The sequence below is a fragment of the Lithobates pipiens genome, unplaced genomic scaffold (genome assembly GCF_037356315.1).
Source record: "Lithobates pipiens isolate NorthernLeopardFrog02 unplaced genomic scaffold, aLitPip1_a1.2 Scaffold_55, whole genome shotgun sequence".
Classification (NCBI taxonomy): domain Eukaryota; kingdom Metazoa; phylum Chordata; class Amphibia; order Anura; family Ranidae; genus Lithobates; species Lithobates pipiens.
This window is the reverse complement of record NW_027507877.1, coordinates 2291009-2309178: the sequence shown is the minus strand read 5'-3', so window position 1 is coordinate 2309178 and position 18170 is coordinate 2291009. Positions and strand designations below refer to the sequence as shown.

Below are 18170 nucleotides of genomic sequence, written 5' to 3'. Positions count from 1 at the left end.
TAAATGAGAGTTGTAATCTGATCTCTACTCTTCCAAATTTGTAGATTCAATCATCAGCTGTATACCTGAAACATGGCTCCATCTAGAAGCCCCTCTTCCTTAATGTGTTTTGTCATGAATGGTTTGGGTTATTTTTGTAAATATGGTGAGACATTTTAGGGAAGTGGTGGCTTCTGGACGGAGACATGAGTGCAGCTGTACTATCACATATGGAATGAAGACTGGAAAATGTCAGAGGACTCTTGTATAGGGATGAGCTTCGTGTTCGAGTCGAACGCACGTTCGACTCGAACATTGGCCGTTCGGCGAATTCCGAACGTTTTGGCCGTTCGCGTCAAAATTCGAGTGACGCGCGCGCGGACCACAATGCACTGCGTTGGCGCAGTGCATTGCTGCCCGATGATTGGCCAAGCATGCACTGTGACCCCGCATGCTTGGCCAATCGCAGCGCCGGCAGCGAGGAGAGCCATGATTGGCCACAGGCATCCTGCCTGTGGCCAATCATAGCTCAGGCTGTGTAGTGCACGCCCCACACTATATAAGGCCGCCTTTAAGGCGGCCTCCTGTAGTGTGTTACTTTGCATCTGAAGCAGTGGGTGTTCTGTGTACCTTCAACACAGTACACACCAATCATTTTTGGCTGATTTCCTATCTTGCTGCTGTGTAGTGGTTGTTTGTGCCCTGACTGCAGTATACACCACTATATTCACCTCACCTATATAGCTAGTGATCTAGCTTTAACCACTGAACTGCCCATTGCCGATTAACGGCTTCAGGGCGGTTGTTTAACTCAGAGAGGCCGTTAATTAACGGCCTCCCAGAATTCTGCTCTCGCGTGCCCCGAGGTGTGCGCACTCGAGAGCATCCGTGACCGCCGGGTCCATAGGACCCGGCGCATCACGGTAAACGGCCGCTCATAGCGGCCGTTTACCACGTGATTGCTCCGTCAAATGACGGAGTGATCACTTGGAAACAAACCGGCGTCATGTTATGACGCCTGTTCCTACCTCCCCTTTCTGTACCGATCGGTACAGCGGAGGGGAAAGAGATCGGTGTCAGCAGCGATGTGGGCTGCATCTGCAGTGCCCACATCGCTGCTCACCAAATTTAACCCCTCAATTCCCTGCCAATACTCTGCAGTACCCCGCCATTACTCTGCAGTACCCCGCCATTACTCTGCAGTACCCCGCCATTACTCTGCAGTACCCCGCCATTACTCTGCAGTACCCCGCCATTACTCTGCAGTACCCCGCCATTACTCTGCAGTACCCCGCCATTACTCTGCAGTACCCCGCCATTACTCTGCAGTACCCCGCCATTACTCTGCAGTACCCCGCCATTACTCTGCAGTACCCCGCCATTACTCTGCAGTACCCCGCCATTACTCTGCAGTGCAGTACCCCGCCATTACTCTGCAGTGCAGTACCCCGCCATTACTCTGCAGTGCAGTACCCCGCCATTACTCTGCAGTGCAGTACCCCGCCATTACTCTGCAGTGCAGTACCCCGCCATTACTCTGCAGTGCAGTACCCCGCCATTACTCTGCAGTGCAGTACCCCGCCATTACTCTGCAGTGCAGTACCCCGCCATTACTCTGCAGTGCAGTACCCCGCCATTACTCTGCAGTGCAGTACCCCGCCATTACTCTGCAGTGCAGTACCCCGCCATTACTCTGCAGTGCAGTACCCCGCCATTACTCTGCAGTGCAGTACCCCGCCATTACTCTGCAGTGCAGTACCCCGCCAATACTCTGCAGTGCAGTACCCCGCCAATACTCTGCAGTGCAGTACCCCGCCAATACTCTGTAATACCCTGCCATAAATTGCCATACCCAGCCATACTCAGAGATACCCAGCCATACTCGGTGATACCCTGAAATACCCAGCCATAGACGCCCCCCACCCCTCACCGCCCTCCGGTGCTTCTACCAACTCGCCAGTACGATCAAAGCCAGAATCTTTTTTTATTTTTTATTTCAGGCTTCCCAGCCTAGAGGTGAGATGTGGGGTCATATTGACCCCCCAGATTTCACTGTAAAGAGGACCTGTCACCCCATATTCCTATTACAAGGGATGTTTACATTTCTTGTAATAGGAATAAAAGTGATCAAAAATATATTTTTGGGAAAAAAAATGTCAAACTAAAATGTAACAATAAAAAAAAAAAAAAAAAAATGAAAGCGCCCATGTCCCCATGTGCTCGCATGTGCCACACATGTGAGGTATCGCCGAGAATGTTAGAGCGAGAGCAATAATTCTAGTCCTAGACCTCCTCTGCAACTCAAAACATGTAACCAGTAAAAAAATATTTAAAGCGTCGCCTATGGGGATTTTTTAAGTAGCGACGTTTGGCGCCATTCCACGGGCATGTGCAATTTTGAAGAGTGACATGTTTGATATCTATTTACTCAGCATAACTTCATCTTTCACTTTATGCAAACATTGGGCTAACAAGTGGTTAATAATAGAGCTTCCAGTCAGTAGTGTTAGGAGTGCGTGCGTCTGCGTGCTCTGTACCCAGTACATACCGCTATAATATAGGGCAGGCCCCTACTTTCAAACATCCAACTTACAAACATCTCCTACTTGCAAACGCAAGGAGACAGCAGCGAGTGAGATGAAAAAAGATGGACGACAAAACAAATTATACAGGGGTGATAACCCTTCCCTATGTTTTCCAAAAAGCTTAAAAATTGTTTTTTTGACTGGAGCTACACTTTAAAAATGTACCAGTTGAAAATGACAAACAGATTCAACTTAACACAACAAACCTACACAGTCCCTGTCTTGTTTGCACCGCCTGTATACTGCTGTTCTGAGTATATAGGGCCTGGGGGCCACACGCATTTCCTTTTTTTAATATGGGTACGGGGTTCCCCTTAATATGCGTACAAGACCCAAATAGGCTGGTAATGGGCAGGGAGGGCTACCCATGCCATGTTTCTCAATGATTTTCAACCATATTGCAGGAACCAGATATAACATTAAAACCGCAAGCAGTTTTAAATGGTGTTATTTCCGTTTAATGTCATTTTGTGCAGGGACTGTTCTAAACACAGGAAACACGTGGCACTTCACAGGCATACTACAGACACCCCGCAGGCACCATATTTAAAGGAATATTTCACTTTTTTTTTTTCACTTTAATCGTCATTAAAATCAGTGCTCCCGCCAAAACGGTAGTTTTTAAAACTTTTTTTTGCAGTGACCCATGTCCCCTGAGGCAGGAGGCAGGTCGCCAAACCCTTTTTAGGACACTATCTTGCATATTAGCCGTTAAAATTAGCACTTTCCAATTCGAACGTTCGAGTCCCATAGACTTCAATGGGGTTCTAACGTTCGTACCGAACGCGGGGGTCGTTCGCAAGTTCTGGTGCGAACCGAACCGGGGGGTGTTCGGCTCATCCCTACTCTTGTACCTCCTGCCCTACACTCCTAAAGGTGGAGGCAGAGAGTGTGATGGCATGGAGTATCACAAGTACCAGAGTAGCTGGCTGGTGGTGCCCGCTCCTTATGCAGCTAGAGCTGGAAGTTGCAGTCCTCAGGACAGGATGTTGGAGCAGCTTGGCACCAGAGCAGGAAATGGTAGCAGGGCCAGGAAGCAGGTGGAAGTTGGCTTTAGCCAGGCAATGAAGGACCAGATTGGCAGGCAGAAAGCAAAGATCAGCAACAGCTGGGCAAAGTAGTACATTTGCCCTATTCCTTACAATGGTGAGCAAGAATGGACTTCTTGGAGCCAGCACCTTGTTTGTTCATGGACAGGTGAGAGGAGCAGGTCTGGAGCAACACTTACTTGGTTTACAAGATAAAACTACTAAGACTTACCTGTTTAACATTCATGCCCAAGGACAAAAGGGTCTCCTTTACTTTACCCATCCTTGCCTGGACAGCTTCGGTTTCCCCTTCTGAGCTATCAAGTGTGAAAAAAAAAAAAAAGAAAGTTTATCCAGAGACAAGATAGAATGGAATTTACTAGTTTTTTTAGTAAATGAATAGGAATCTCCCCAAAGTGGGAAAAATTCCCTCTTGATCAAGTGTTCCTGTTAAAGCAACTATTCTCAACCTGGGTCCTGTGAAGCTCTAAGGTTCCATGAGTTGTGGCTCATTGACCTCCCATTTAATGGTGCTTGTATAGTTTCAGGGGCAACACCACTTGGCAGAGCCAGCTGCATGACACAAAGGATGAGCCGACATCCAAGTCTGAACCTAGGATCACACTGAGCTTTGGTTGCTTTGTACTAGGGATGAGCTTGGTGTTCCAGTCAAACACATGTTCGACTTGAACACTGGTTGTTTGCCCATTCGGTGAAACCAGAACTGAGCCGTTCGTGACAAATTTGTGTGGCGCTCACAGCCCACAATGCACTGCACCATTGCAGTACATTGCTAGCTCATGATTGGCCAATCACAGCGCCGGCAGCAAGGAGAGCCATGATTGGCCACAGGCAGGATGCCTGTGGCCAATTATAGCTCAGGCTGTGTAGTACACGCCCCACACTATATAAGGCTGCCACCCTTGTGTAGTGTTCCGGCGTCTGCAGGAGTTAGTGGGTGTTGTGTGCCTTTACCGCAGAATACACCTGTATATACACCTTTTATTGCTGTTCTCTAATTGAGCCATCTGCAGGAGTTAGTGGGTGTTGTATAGTGTGCTTAAGGCACACTATACACTACCCAATGGCTGGTTTTCCCCATCTCCCTGCAGGCCATTACTATGTCTGGAAGACCAACAAGGAGAGGCAGACAGGCACGAGCCAATAAAAGAGGGCAAGCAGGCTCTGTGTCTAGAGAGAACAGTGCTGGCCATGGGACACGCTTGTCCTTATTTTCAGCAGCTGGGCGTATTGAGCCGCATCATGCCAAAGACTTGGTAGAGTGGATGACCAAGCCCTCTTCATCCTCTCACCCAGGCTCAGGGTACTAGCAAAGGACCTGCCAACGCATCCTCTTCCCTCGTCTCAATGTCAGACACTCCTTCCCTAGACCCACCACGTCCTCCTGAGGAGTCTCCTGAACTCTTTGAGCACAGTGTTGGGTACATGCTCCAGGAGGATGCCCAGTGTTTTGTAGGCTCTGATGATACTCAGCTAGAGGAAGGCAGGAACGTGAGCGCAGAGAGGGGATGATCGAGGACAGCAATCTAGCAGTCATGTTCTACAAGCTGCAGCATACTGCCAGGTTTGCTCAGAAGAGGAAGGACAGACGGCAAAACAAATTATACAGGGGTGATAACCCTTCCTTATGTTTTCCTAAAAGCTCAAGAGATTTGACTGGAGCTACACTTTAAAAATGTACCAGTTCAAAATTACAGATTCTACTTGAAACAAACCTACACAGTCCCTGTCTTGTTTGCACTGCCTGTATCCTGCAGGTCTGAGTATATAGGGCGTGGGGGCCCCATGCCTTTCCTTTTTTTAATATGGGTACTGGGTTCCCCTTAGTATCCGTACGAGACCCAAAGGGTAATGGGCAGGGGGGGCTACCTATGACATTTTTCTCAATGATTTGCTATCCATATTGCAGGAACCAGATATTACATTAAAACCACAAGCAGATTTAAATGACTTTTCCCTTAAAATGTCATTTTGTGCAGGGACTGTTCTAAACACTGGAAACACGTGGCACTTCACAGGCATACTACAGACACCCCCCAGGCATGATATTTAAAAGGAAAATTTCACTTTTTTTCCCCCACTTTAATCATTAAAATCAGTGCTCCCGAAAAAACTGCCATTTTTAAAAACACTTTAGGCATTGACCCATGTCCCCTGGGGCAGGAGCCAGGCCCCCAAACCCTTTTTTTTTTAGGACAGTATCTTGCATATTAGCCATTAAAATTAGCACATTTTATTTCAAACGTTCGAGTCCCATAGACTTCAATGGGGTTCTAAAGTTCACTAATTTTTGGTCCGTACCGAACCGGGGGGGGGGGGGGGGTGGGTGTTTGGCTCATGCCTACTTGGTACTTCAAATACCTGAACTACTGCCTATCTGGGAGTATCTGTGCATCATAATATAGAAAGCCGACGTTTCCTTGTGAGCTCTTCATCATCTAGACCCTGTCTGGCCATCTCTTGGCTCCACAACGCTGAACATATAGAACATTATTAGGCTGATAAGTTGATATTTCTCCCCTCTGGCTTTAGGCGAAGGAAGACCCAAAATGTGCCGGATGAAGTCATAATGGAGACGTGTTGGGCCTTTTCAATACATTAAATATACACAAGATTTGTGAATTTAAATTTATAGATTGGCAACACCATGTCAGCCCCAATATCTATGTCGTATGCTTTCATTCTGTAACAAATATATGGTTTTATCTGTATACATGCCTAAAAAGAGGCCCCATATTCACCATAAGTATCTTGTGAGACAACTTATAGAAGGGGGTATTTGTACTGCATATACATCATTTTATCAAAGGTACTGGGACACACATTTTAGTGACATCCCAATCTTAGACCCCATACACACCATGAGATTTTCATCTTCAGATTTACCAAAACCATATATTATGATGTCAAACCTTAAGAGTTTCAATTTGTATGCAATCAGGCTGGCCCTTGTACTACATGGTTTTGTTAAATCCAAAGACAAAAATATCTGCATAATTCTAACAGTGTGTATGGGGGCCTTAGTTCGTAGGGTTCAATATTGAGTTGGCCCACCCTTTGCAGCAACAACAGCTTCAACTCTTCTGGGAAGGCCGTCCACAAGGTTTAGGAGTGTCTATGGGAATGCTGGACCATTCTTCCAGAAGAGCATTTGTGAAGTTAGGCAATGATGTTGGATGAGAAGGCTTGGCTTTCAGTATTTGCTCCTTTTCATCCCAAAGGTTTTCGGTTGAAGTCAAGACTGTGCAGGCCAGTCAAGTTTCTCCACCCCAAACTCTCTCATCCATGTCTTTATGGGCCTTACTTTGTGTACTGGTCCAAATCATTTGATGGGGGTCGTTTTCAGGGGTTGGGCTTGGCCCTTAAGGTCCAGTGAAGGGAACTGTTAAGGTATCAGCATGCCAAGACATTTTGGAAAATCTTATGCTCCCAACTTTGTGGGAACAGTTTGGGGATGGTTCCATCTTGTGCCCAACATGACTGCACACCAGTGCACAAAGCAAGGTCCATAAAGATATTGATGAGCGTTTGGGGTGGAGGAACTTGACTGGCCCGAGTCCTGACCTCAACCCGATAGAACCGCTTTGAGATGAATTAGAGTAGAGACTGAGCCAGGCCTTCTTGTCCAACATTAGTGCCTGACCTCACAAATGTGCTTCTGGAAAAACCACCAACCATTCCCATAGACACTCCTAAACCTTGTTTAGCCTTGTAACAGCCTTCCCAGAAGAGGAGAAAGACGAGAGACAAGTCCATCTCGGCTTCCTGCTGGTAATGCTTGCCCCCGTAGGGTCCCTGGGAAACCCCCGATGTCACAGGAAACCTTTTCCTTCATTTCTGGATCAGATCACTTTATATGGATTCCACAAATAAAAGTTCTGATGACAAGATATGTGAAATCCAGGATGGCAGATTTATGTTGCCGGCACCTCCCAATGTCTCATTTTTGGTTCTTCTGTAGAAAAAGGACCAAGTAAAAATGAGTGAAAATCCCTTTACTTACCCATCTAGAAGATGAAGATTTCCCTGTGAAGACACAAAAGACACATTGTGATGTTCAGGAACAGTCTGGTGATACAAACCAAAAGGACACATTTTCCCAGAATGAATGAGAAGTTCTTGTGACCCCGGAGGAGATCTCACACATCACACATTGATTTTTGCTCCACTCATTTCATCTCTACAAGTCGGTGGGAATAACAAATCCGTTATCAGGAGCTTCATGGAAAGGAAAGTAGAAGGTGGGGGATGGGGAACGGTTCGGCCCGAGCAGAAGATCAGGGCAAATTCAAAAGCCACCGGAACTCTGGTAAAGTCTATGGGGCACCAACATGAGAAACCAAAAGTCATCATTATAAAGGCTTCTATGCAAATGGTTATAAAAAGTGTTAGGGGACCCGAGTCCTGCCCCAGGGGACATGGATCCAGGAAAACTTTATGGCCCATTTTCAGAAAGTGATTTTTTTTTAATGCTTAAATTGAAATATTCCTTTAACCACTTCCCACCCACCAATGTATATACTGTATACAGCCAGGTGGGAGCTCTCTCCTGATTGGATGTTCAGGAACGTCCTTCAGAAGGGGGGGGGGTTGGTGAAGGTTTCATGGGCACAATTAACACCCAAAGACCAATTTCTCAGCACCCGTCTGACAGGAGGAGATCATTACAATTACAGCAAAGCCAGGTCTTTCTTTCATCAGGATTTCCTCTATAGGGTTATGGTGGGAAGGCGCCACCGACACCCAAACACCAATTTTTACACCCCCGTTACTTCTATCCAAAGTCACACCAGAATGTATCCAACAAATCTCCGATCTTGTTCTCAGTGCTCTACATTGTGACCTCATCACACACACTGGATCTCCAGCTGTTGAGTATAATAAAGGCGGCTCACAGGGAAAAGGGCATTTGTTTATGTTTTCACTTTAACTGCTTCAGCCCCAGAAGATTTTACCCCCCCTTCCTGACCAGAGTAGTTTGTGATTTGGCACTGCGTCGCTTTAACTGACAATTGCGCAGTCGTGCAACATTACACCCAAACAAAATGCAAGTCCTCATTTTCCCCACAAATAGAGTTCTTTTGGTGGTATTTGATCACCTCTGGTTTTTATTTTGTGCACTATAAAAAAAAATAAAGTTTGCACAAAAGTTATATCATCTACAACAAAGAATGGATTTATGGTATTTTTATTATTTTTTACTAGCAATAGTGGTGATCTGAGATTTTTATTGTGACTGCGACATTGTGGCAGACACATTTTTTGGGAACATTGGTATTAATACAGCGATCAATGCCATAAAAAGATGCAGATTACTGTAAATGTCACTGGCAGGGAAGGTGTTGTGTTCCCTAATGTGTTCTAATTGAGGGGGGAGGGGAGGGGGACTGACTAGGGGAAATGAGATCACTATTCATACTTTGTATGGACAGACAGTCACTTCTCCCCTCAGAGAACCAGATTCTGATTCTCACCATTTCACGAGTGATCTTGGGAGCGCGGTGGTCGAGACCGCTGGACACTCACATCAGCTCTGGGGGTGAGCTGCAGGCGGCTGGTTGGCAAGTGGTTAACAGCTTCCTGACCGCCTCACACTGATATACATCAGCAGAAGGGCACATACAGGCAGAATCTCACACTTGTATGTTGCCCCTTAAGTGGCAGAGGACTCAATCGCCGCAATCACCTCACAGAGAGGAAGAACAGGGAGATGCCGATGTAAACAAGCATCTCCCCATTCTGCATAGCAACAAGCGACCCTGATCTCTGCTCCCTGTGATTGGAGCAGAGATCAGTGATGTGCACAACACAGCCACGCCCCCCACAGCTCACAACACACCCCTACACTGCCACCTCCTGGTTAACCCTTTCACAGGAATCAGTGCATTTGTATAGCATGAATTGCTGTATAAATGACAAAGGTGTCAAAAATGTCTGATGTGTCCGCCATAATGTCAGAGTCACAATAATTGCCACCATTAAACAAAAAAAAAAAAAAAAAAAAAAAAAAAAATCCATAAAACGACCCCCTTTTTTGTAAACGCTGTAACTTTTGCACAAACCAAATGCTTAATGCAATTTTTTTTAACCAAAAAATATGTAGAATACGTATCAGCCTAAAGTGAGGAAATGTATATTTTTGGGGGATATTTTTATTTTATTTTTTTGCTATAATGAAGTATTTTCTTCAAAATTGTTGCTCTTTTTTTGTTTATAGCTCAAAAAATAACCAGAGGTGATCAAATACCATCAAAGCTATTCGTGGAAAAATAAAACAAGTCAATTTTGTTTGGTAGTCACGCCGCACAATTGTCAGTTAAAGCGACTCAGTGCCAAGACGAAAAAAGTGCTCTGGTCAGGAAGGGGGTAAATTCTTCCAGAGCTGAAGTGGTTAAGGATTAAAAATAAAAAGTAAAAAATTAATTTTTATCACTGCTCATTTAAAAATTAAGGTTTTTCCACAAACTATTTTCATTGATACACGTCCCCCAGGACCGGACCCCCTATAACCATTGTATGCCCCATTACTCTCATATACACCATCAAAATGGGCACTTTTGACAGTCGGGCCCCATAGACTTCAATGGGGTTTGTTATTCAGGTCTGAACTTTTGCTGTGTTTGAAAGTTGGAGGAGATCCTGAAGCCGAGACCTGGATGGGGCGTTCATGCCGTCTGCTGCAGGTGTTAAGGTGAAATTAACACCTCAAAAGAGCTCAGAAGAGGGGGGGGGGGGGGAACACACAAAGTTTGAGTTTCTTTCCCCCATAGAGATCCCTTATTAGAGGATCCAGTACTGGATGCATTTTGATTGGCTGCCATGAAATGATTTGGTATCACTGATGGAAATGAATAGAAAGTCACTCACCTCATTGGTCGCCATTGGAGATGAAGGTAGGTCACCGCTTATCTCCCAACATGTAAATCTGATAAAACAGAATGCAGTAGTAAGACTTGTGAAGAGGAGGAGCTCAGATATACAGAAGACGGGATGGAGATGGCTGTACCAGTAATCAGATGATGGGAGAAGTGTGGTTGGGAAGGTTTATTGGAACGTGTGGAGTTTTTAGCCTCGTATAATCCGGACCTCACATCATATCATTGGGGGGGTTCTAGAGTCGCCTCCTCATCCCTTTATAACCCAAACACATTCATTATACAGGTTCTGAGACTAATGTAATGCACATAAAGCACAGAGTTTAGTTACCACCTTAATGACCACAGAACCTGTGTGATTCATATGTGGTCAGTTTTAGAGGAATGAGGTGGAGACCCTAGTGGGACCCCCGACACCTCCAACGGGGGTTGTTTTTACCAGTCTGGTTCTGTTCCAGCAGTCCTTATCAGAACATGCCAGGTTCGATTGATAAGGACTGATCTGTAGGGGGGAAAACCCCCCAAACACCCCTCTTCCATGGAACCGCAGACCTCAATGTAAGATTATTACCCATAAAAGCTCCAAAAGACGAACGTTGTGAAGAACGATCTTCCCTAGGATGAAGCATATGGAGACATTCCATTACAACAAAGTCCTCCCCCCTCCACAGTCTTTATTCTCCCTCCTCATTTCCATGTTGGATTAGTAGAGCCCCCGCTGTACAGACCCCCCACCTTGGATGGAAGCTCTGCAGGTCTCATAGACCCCAGTACTGAGGTGGGACCCCGACCTCCCTCTACTCCACACCATTCACAGACAACAATGTCCCAGGCTTCACTCTGTGAATGGGAAGACTTCCCCCCCGAGCTTCCTCTTCTCTTCATTATTATTACATTCTCACACAAGACATTAAACAGGGACCCCCCACTTTGGTGAAGAAACAAACAAGCCCCCCTACCTGATCAATGTACATTGCAAGGATTGGAGGGAACTTTGTTGCAGTCTTACCTTGTGTTGGGTGATGTCAGTGTGCAAAGTAATCAGAATGGGAGTGACTTTTATTACCGAGCAGCTGATGAACTTGTTGGGTTTTAATGAGGAAAATTGCCAATCAGAATCCCTTCAGGTGTGATTAACCCTTTGGGGGCATCTCACCATAAATGGAATATCTGTCCCTGGGGGGCTACACTCACTTCCCCCCTGAATCTGTGGAGGCAGCCATGCTTGTCACTCAAGGGGAACAACACCCATGTCTGCCTTTCTTCATCTCCAGTATATGGGGATTGATGGGAGTCGTAGTTTATACAAGAAAGATGAAGTTCTTGGCGCTTTCTTTGAAGCTCACAGGAAGTGACACGCGCTGTACATTGTATTTCTGGGGTCATTTAGCAGGAATTTTATCTACTTCCTGAATTTATAAGCTGAATTCCAGGTATGGATGTTTTATGTGTAGTTACAATGGATCAATGTAACTATGTATATACCATACCTGTGAGATCTCTCTAGAAGATGGAAATCACTGGGTGCCTACACCTCTACTACAGCACTATTACACCTCTACTACACTGGTACTACACCTCTACTACACAGCACTACTACACCTCTACTACTGCACTACTACACCTCTACTACTGCACTACTACACCTCTACTACACTGGTACTACACCTCTACTACAGCACTACTACACCTCTACTACAGCACTACTACATTGATACTACAGCACTACTACACCTCTACTTCAGCACTACTACACTGGTACTACACCTCTACTACAGCACTACTACACTGGTACTACACCTCTATTACAGCACTACTACTAGGGTTGCAACCTCATCCCTTCAAACCTGAACACATATTAATTATACAGGTTCTGAGGCTAGTTTAATGCAGATAAGGCACCAAGTGAGTTTAATTAACACCGTAATCAGCCACAGAACCTGTGTAATTAATATATGTTCAGTTTTAAAGAAATGAGATGGCAACCCTAACTACTACACCCCCACTAAAACACTGCTACACTCAGTGGTGGCCCATGCATTAAGGATGCACAGGTGCTGCCCCACTCTTCTGCCACCCCCCCAGAACCAATAGATATATGAATGCATTGCATGCATCTATCTATGGCCACCGCTGCAACCCCTATTAAGGTGCCCAGCACCTTTTCGGGGGCAGGGTGCCAAATTACATCAGCGGGGGGAGGTTTTGAAGCACCTGATTTCAGCCATAGGCTCTAATAGGTGTCAAAAAAGGTGACCTGTGAAGGCCATGATGGATGCTCACAGGTCACTCTGCGGTGTTAGAAAAGAAAATAAATATTTGCTTTCCTAACATTAAACCTCCTCTCCACCAATCAGGTGTTTGGATCTGTTACCCGTCACCTGGTTGGCTGAAACAAAAGGCACTGTGATTGGATGCCAGGCATCCAATCATAGCAGAGAATGGGTGGAGAGTACAGGAGATGACATCGAGGAGTTGTCCCACCGAGACAGGTAAGTGCAGATGGTGGGCCAGCAGGGGGCAAACTGGCAGCATTTGATATGACGCAGTGGCTGTGTTTGATGGGGCACAGTGGGAGTAATTGATGGGCACAGTGACTGCGTTTGATGGCACAGTGGTGGAAACTGATGGGCACAGTGTCTGCGTTTGATGGGATTTTTTCAGTTTGTTTGCACCCCCTCAAAAATTTTGAGCACCAGCCGCCACTGGCTACACTGCTACTACACCGCTTCTCCAGTGATCTCCACTAGCTTATTTGCCCCCTACAGGGTGGTTGGCTTGCTGCATTGTGAACACAGGAGGTTGGCCACTCAGCATGGGCACCATTCATAGAATGTTTTTCATTTTCTGAATGAATGTAAAGCATTCTCTGATTGGCCAAGGTGGAGACACTGACATCCCCACCCCACCTTCATCACAGCTTTTTGGTGGTTTGACCTTGTCAGCTGTTATAGTTTGTTTAATAGTCCCCAAGTGGGTGTTGAATAAATCCAATCAGTGGCGTCACTAGGATTGGTGTCACCCCCCTTCCCCAAGTAGGGCACTGAGCAGGCTAGCGGATCAGTAAGGCCCCCATTATTGGCCTCAGTGACCCAATTCTTGTCCTATTACTGTCCAAAGTCCCCCCAATAATATCCTCAGTGACCCAATTACTGTTCTCAGTCCCCTATTACTGACCTCGAGCCCCTCCAATAATGTCATCAGTCCCACTCCATTAATGTCCTCAGTAATCCAATTACTGTCCTCAGTCCCTCCCAATAATATCCTTGGTCCTTAGTCCCTCCCAATAATGTCCTTAGCCTCCGATTACTGTCCCCAGTGACCCCATCACTATCCTCAGTCCCCCCCATGAATGTCCTAATTCCCCCCTATTAATGTCCTTAGTAACCCCATTACTGTCCTAATCCCACCATAGAGAATGTCAGCAGCGCCGTGGCTTGGGTGTCACCCCTCTGGGGGGTGTCATCTGGTTGCCATCTGGGTGCACCCCCATAGCCACGCCACTGAATCAAATACCTTTCTGCCACTCATGGTAAGGACACCCTTATAGACTATGTCAGGATACTATTCAGGTGTGCTCACAGTATAACTGTAACTGGCATGGGGTATGTTTGTACCTTGTGATATAGCTGATAACTGCTGGGAAACCTCTTCCTTTGTTGCTTCTGTATTATCCTTCTGCAGTGTGGACAGGGTTAAACTGAATATTGAATAATGCAGAAGTGCAGCAGCCATATTGAAGGAGACCACTTTGCAGTTCTCTTCTAAGGAGTGTCTCCAGTGCAGGGGCAGCCTTCTTGGCTGGAACTGAGTCAGTCCTGGAAGGACAGTGATTGGCTGCTGCAACAAAACAAAGGGAAGATGGCCTGCAGCCTGCTGAGGGGAAGAGAGAGGACAGTCTTAAATGAGATGGGGTGAGAAAAAGAGACTGGACTACTGGCTGAATGAAGAGACTGGACTGCTGACCACAATCAGTTGAGACATCAGACAGATTGCTCATCACACAGGACCTTGCCTCAGAGATGGGAACATTCTTCCTGGGAAGGTGTGAAGTGTGATTTGGATATCTGTGAGATCAGACTGCACTACAGAGCATTCCCACCACTGGTAAGTATGGAAAAAAGGGACTGTCTCAGCAGGATTGAAAGAGAGAAATCATAGCAACTCCTATCCCTGTCTGTAGACTTGAACTGAATAAGAGCACATGTCTGGAGACCCAGAAGAGGGCGCTCTGGGTCTGGTGAGAGACTATCATTGCCAAGTTAATCTGTTATCTGCTGAAAATGGTTGGGCTTTCTTCAAGGGCCCCAACATTCCCGGCCAATGTTTTTTTTTCATCATTTACTGGCCAGTGGGATAAAATGTGGAGTATAATAACAAGTTAGGAGTGTCTTTATATACTGTTGCTAGGTAAAAGCAATTCAGTTTTTAGTTACCGAATTATACTGTTATAACAGAATACTGTTTGTGTTTAATCATATCTCTCAGAGTAATGTTATTGTCTTATTGATTGTAGATGTAGTAGACTTGCTAATCTTCTCTTCATTTAGATTACACTTGGCCTAATAAGTCTTTTGAAATATACCAGGGTGTGTCAGTAAGTGCTGGGTGTCAGGAAACAAATTTAGCTGATGCTCATTCCTGCACAGCTAATGCGTTTGAATATTCTCCAGCATACAGACGAGCTCGGGGTAAGTAACCAACATGCACTGAGACATTGGAGCATCTGTGTGCACCAGGGCACATTGGCATGTACGCTCAATCCTGGGAATGGTGCCAAGATGCCTATTTAAAGGAGGTCCTGATGTGTGCTAATTACTGGATGTTCTCCAGCTACCTGTGACCTGTGTTTACTGTGTTCCTGATCTTGCTATTGCTGATTTCCTGTTGCTGACTCGGCCTGCTCCTGACCTTGCTTTGTGGATTCTATACTTTGACTTTGGCTTGCCTCTAACTACGCTCTGCTGTCTTCCTGGTAATGACCTCAGCCTGCTGCCTGACTACGCTTCTTCTGCTCCTCATCTATGACTCCAGCTTGGCTTCTGACTACATTCTTACTATCTATTCATGATGATCCGGGCTTACAAATGAACCAAGTCCTTGATCCTAATGGGTCCCTACATCTATCTCTGACTGTGTGTCCTCACAGCTTCTGTGCCAGGCTTCCAAGGTCCAGTTCCCGGGCATCATCCTTGGTCCTCTCCTGGTGTACCTGTACAGCTGCTGACTGCTGTCCAGAGGCCACTATTGCCTGCTTCCCGATTACCGGCACCCGTGCTTCTTTGTTTCCTGTGCCCCAGTCCCACATTCAGGGGAACTCAGACTAGAGCCACAAGGGGAAGTCCTCTCATCACTTCATTCTCCAACCAAGATACGGGGCACTGGGTAAGTGAGGTACAGTATGTCATCTTCAGGTGTGCACTGTTCTGATTTCCTTATAAACACAGCTAAGAGCCTCTGTGTGATAACCTAATAGAGTCAAGTGAAAAGTTCAGCCAATACTTGGGAGTAAATAGAGTTATGTGTTTAGTGGTGCAAATCTGGTCAGATCTTGAATGGATGGTGATGGATAAAAAAAGAGTTTCCCCTGATGGTGAGAGGAAACCACCTTGTGCAGCACACATTAGGTGGCCCTGGCTCCCATGTCTCATGGACCTGGGTGGTCATCTGGATTCTTGGAGCTTCTGTCTGGACTGCATGGTAAACATAGGCCTATGTTTGAGTGTTCCAGGCATGACTATTGTATAACAGATGTACCTTGTGAATGCCACCAAGCCTAATACTCCAACCTCCGTCCACCATCATTGAAATGAGAGCCAAACAACTTCTGGAGTAAACAGGCCGTAGCAGCCTTAATTTTATTAACAAACCTAAATATAAATATATAAATAAATAAATAAATATATATATATATATATATATATATATATATATATATATATATATATATATATATATATATATATATATATATATATATATATATATATATATAACAATTAACATGAACAATTAACCAAAAGACATCTGTTATTGAAACCATTAATCCCCCCTTAGCGTTGGTCTTTGCAGGTCCCCCATCCACCATATGTATTACAAAATGACAGAGCGGAATTTCTCAAGTGAATTATACGGCCTCAAGCTGACAAGCTGACTCAGAGACACCCACTTGCCGCAGTGCCCCATAACCAATCTCCAGATAACCTCCGTTACCTGGGATACCATCCTCAGTATATCGTGCCTGGGGGGTGTCTATAGTATGCCTGTAAAATGGTACATTTTTCTTGTGTTTAGAACAATACCACAGCAAAATTACATTTCTAAAGGAAAAAATGTAATTTAAAACTGTGGCTGTAATGAATTGTCGGGTCTCGACAATACAGATGAAACTCATTAAAAAAAACAAAATTAAAATCCATACCAGGCTCTTCAGGTCTGGTATGGATTCTAAGGGGTACCCTGCACCCATTTTTTTTTTTAAAATGGCATAAGGGTCCCCCATAAAATCCTTCCCAGACCCTTATCTGAGGATGCAACCTCGCAGGCTGCAGGAAAATAGGGGGATAAGAGAGTGCCCCCCCTCCTTGACTATACCAGGCCACATGCCCTCAACATGGGGAGGGCGCCTTGGGCTAGCCCCCCAAAGCACCTTGTCCCCATGTTGATGGGGACAAGGGCCTCATCCCTACAACCCTTGCCCGCTGGTTGTGGGGGTCTGTGGGCATGGGGCTTATCGGAATCTGGAAGCCCCCTTTAACAAGGAGACCCCCAGATCCCAGCCTCCCCCCTGTGTGAATTGGTAACAGGGTAGAAATGTTCCCCTACCATTTCACAGAAAAGTGTCAAAATGGTGAAAAAAGACAAGAGACAGCTTGGGACAAGACCTTTATTAAAAGATAAAAATATCCCTTGGTGTAAGTTCACACTGCCCAACGGACCGAAAAAGAAAAAAAAAGTCGCAACCAACCCACATCCATGGGAGGCTTCCGCCATCTGACGTTTCTTTGCTGTGACAGCTCTTTTATAACTGGGGACGGGGGCCACCCAGTGACGGTACCGAGTGGCATCGCCCCCTTTTCTTCGCCAGGCAGTGTGAATTTACACCATAGGACTTTTTTATTTTTTTAATAAGATACGGGGGGAGGCCGGGATCTGGGGTCCCCTTGTTAAAGGGGCTTCCATATTCCGATAAGCCCCCACAGACCCCCACAACCACCGGCAAGGGTTGTGGGGATGAGGCCATTGTCCACCATCAACGTGGGGACATGGTGCTTTGGGCGGCTACCCCAAAACACCCTCCCCAAGTTGAGGGCATGTGGCCTGGTATGGTTCAGGAGGGGGTGGTCTCTCATCCCACCTGTTTTCCTGCAGCCTGCCAGGTTGTGTGCTCAGATAAGGGTCTGGAATGGATTTTGTGGGGGGGACCTCTAAGCAATTTTTTTTTACTTGGTGCAGGGTTCCCTTTAATTTTCATATCGGACCCAAAGTGACTGGTAGGGATATTAGGGGGACCCCCACGCAATTTTCTTTTACATTTTGATTTGAGGTTCCCCTTAATATTCATACCAGATGCAAAGGACATTATAATGGACTGGGGGGAATCCCATGCTCTTTTTTTTCTTCAATCATCTGTATCTCTATTACCGAGACCTGAAAATTCATCAGTAGTGATGGCTGAACGG

At 45.8% G+C, this 18170-nt stretch overlaps 1 protein-coding gene across 1 annotated transcript in view; it reads right to left on the bottom strand.

Annotated features, from left to right (window-relative positions):
* The window catches only part of LOC143957714 (cytosolic phospholipase A2 gamma-like), a 121259-nt gene extending 110578 nt beyond the window's left edge, over positions 1 to 10681 (bottom strand). Inside the window, exons 1-3 of the mRNA XM_077467408.1 lie at positions 10481 to 10681; positions 7617 to 7639; positions 3825 to 3909 (exon numbers count right to left, since the gene is read on the bottom strand). Coding sequence (XP_077323534.1) covers positions 3825 to 3909; positions 7617 to 7639; positions 10481 to 10495 — 123 coding nt within the window. The 5' untranslated portion in view covers positions 10496 to 10681. The remainder of the gene's footprint in view (positions 1 to 3824; positions 3910 to 7616; positions 7640 to 10480) is intronic.
* Positions 10682 to 18170: the final 7489 nt, after the last annotated feature.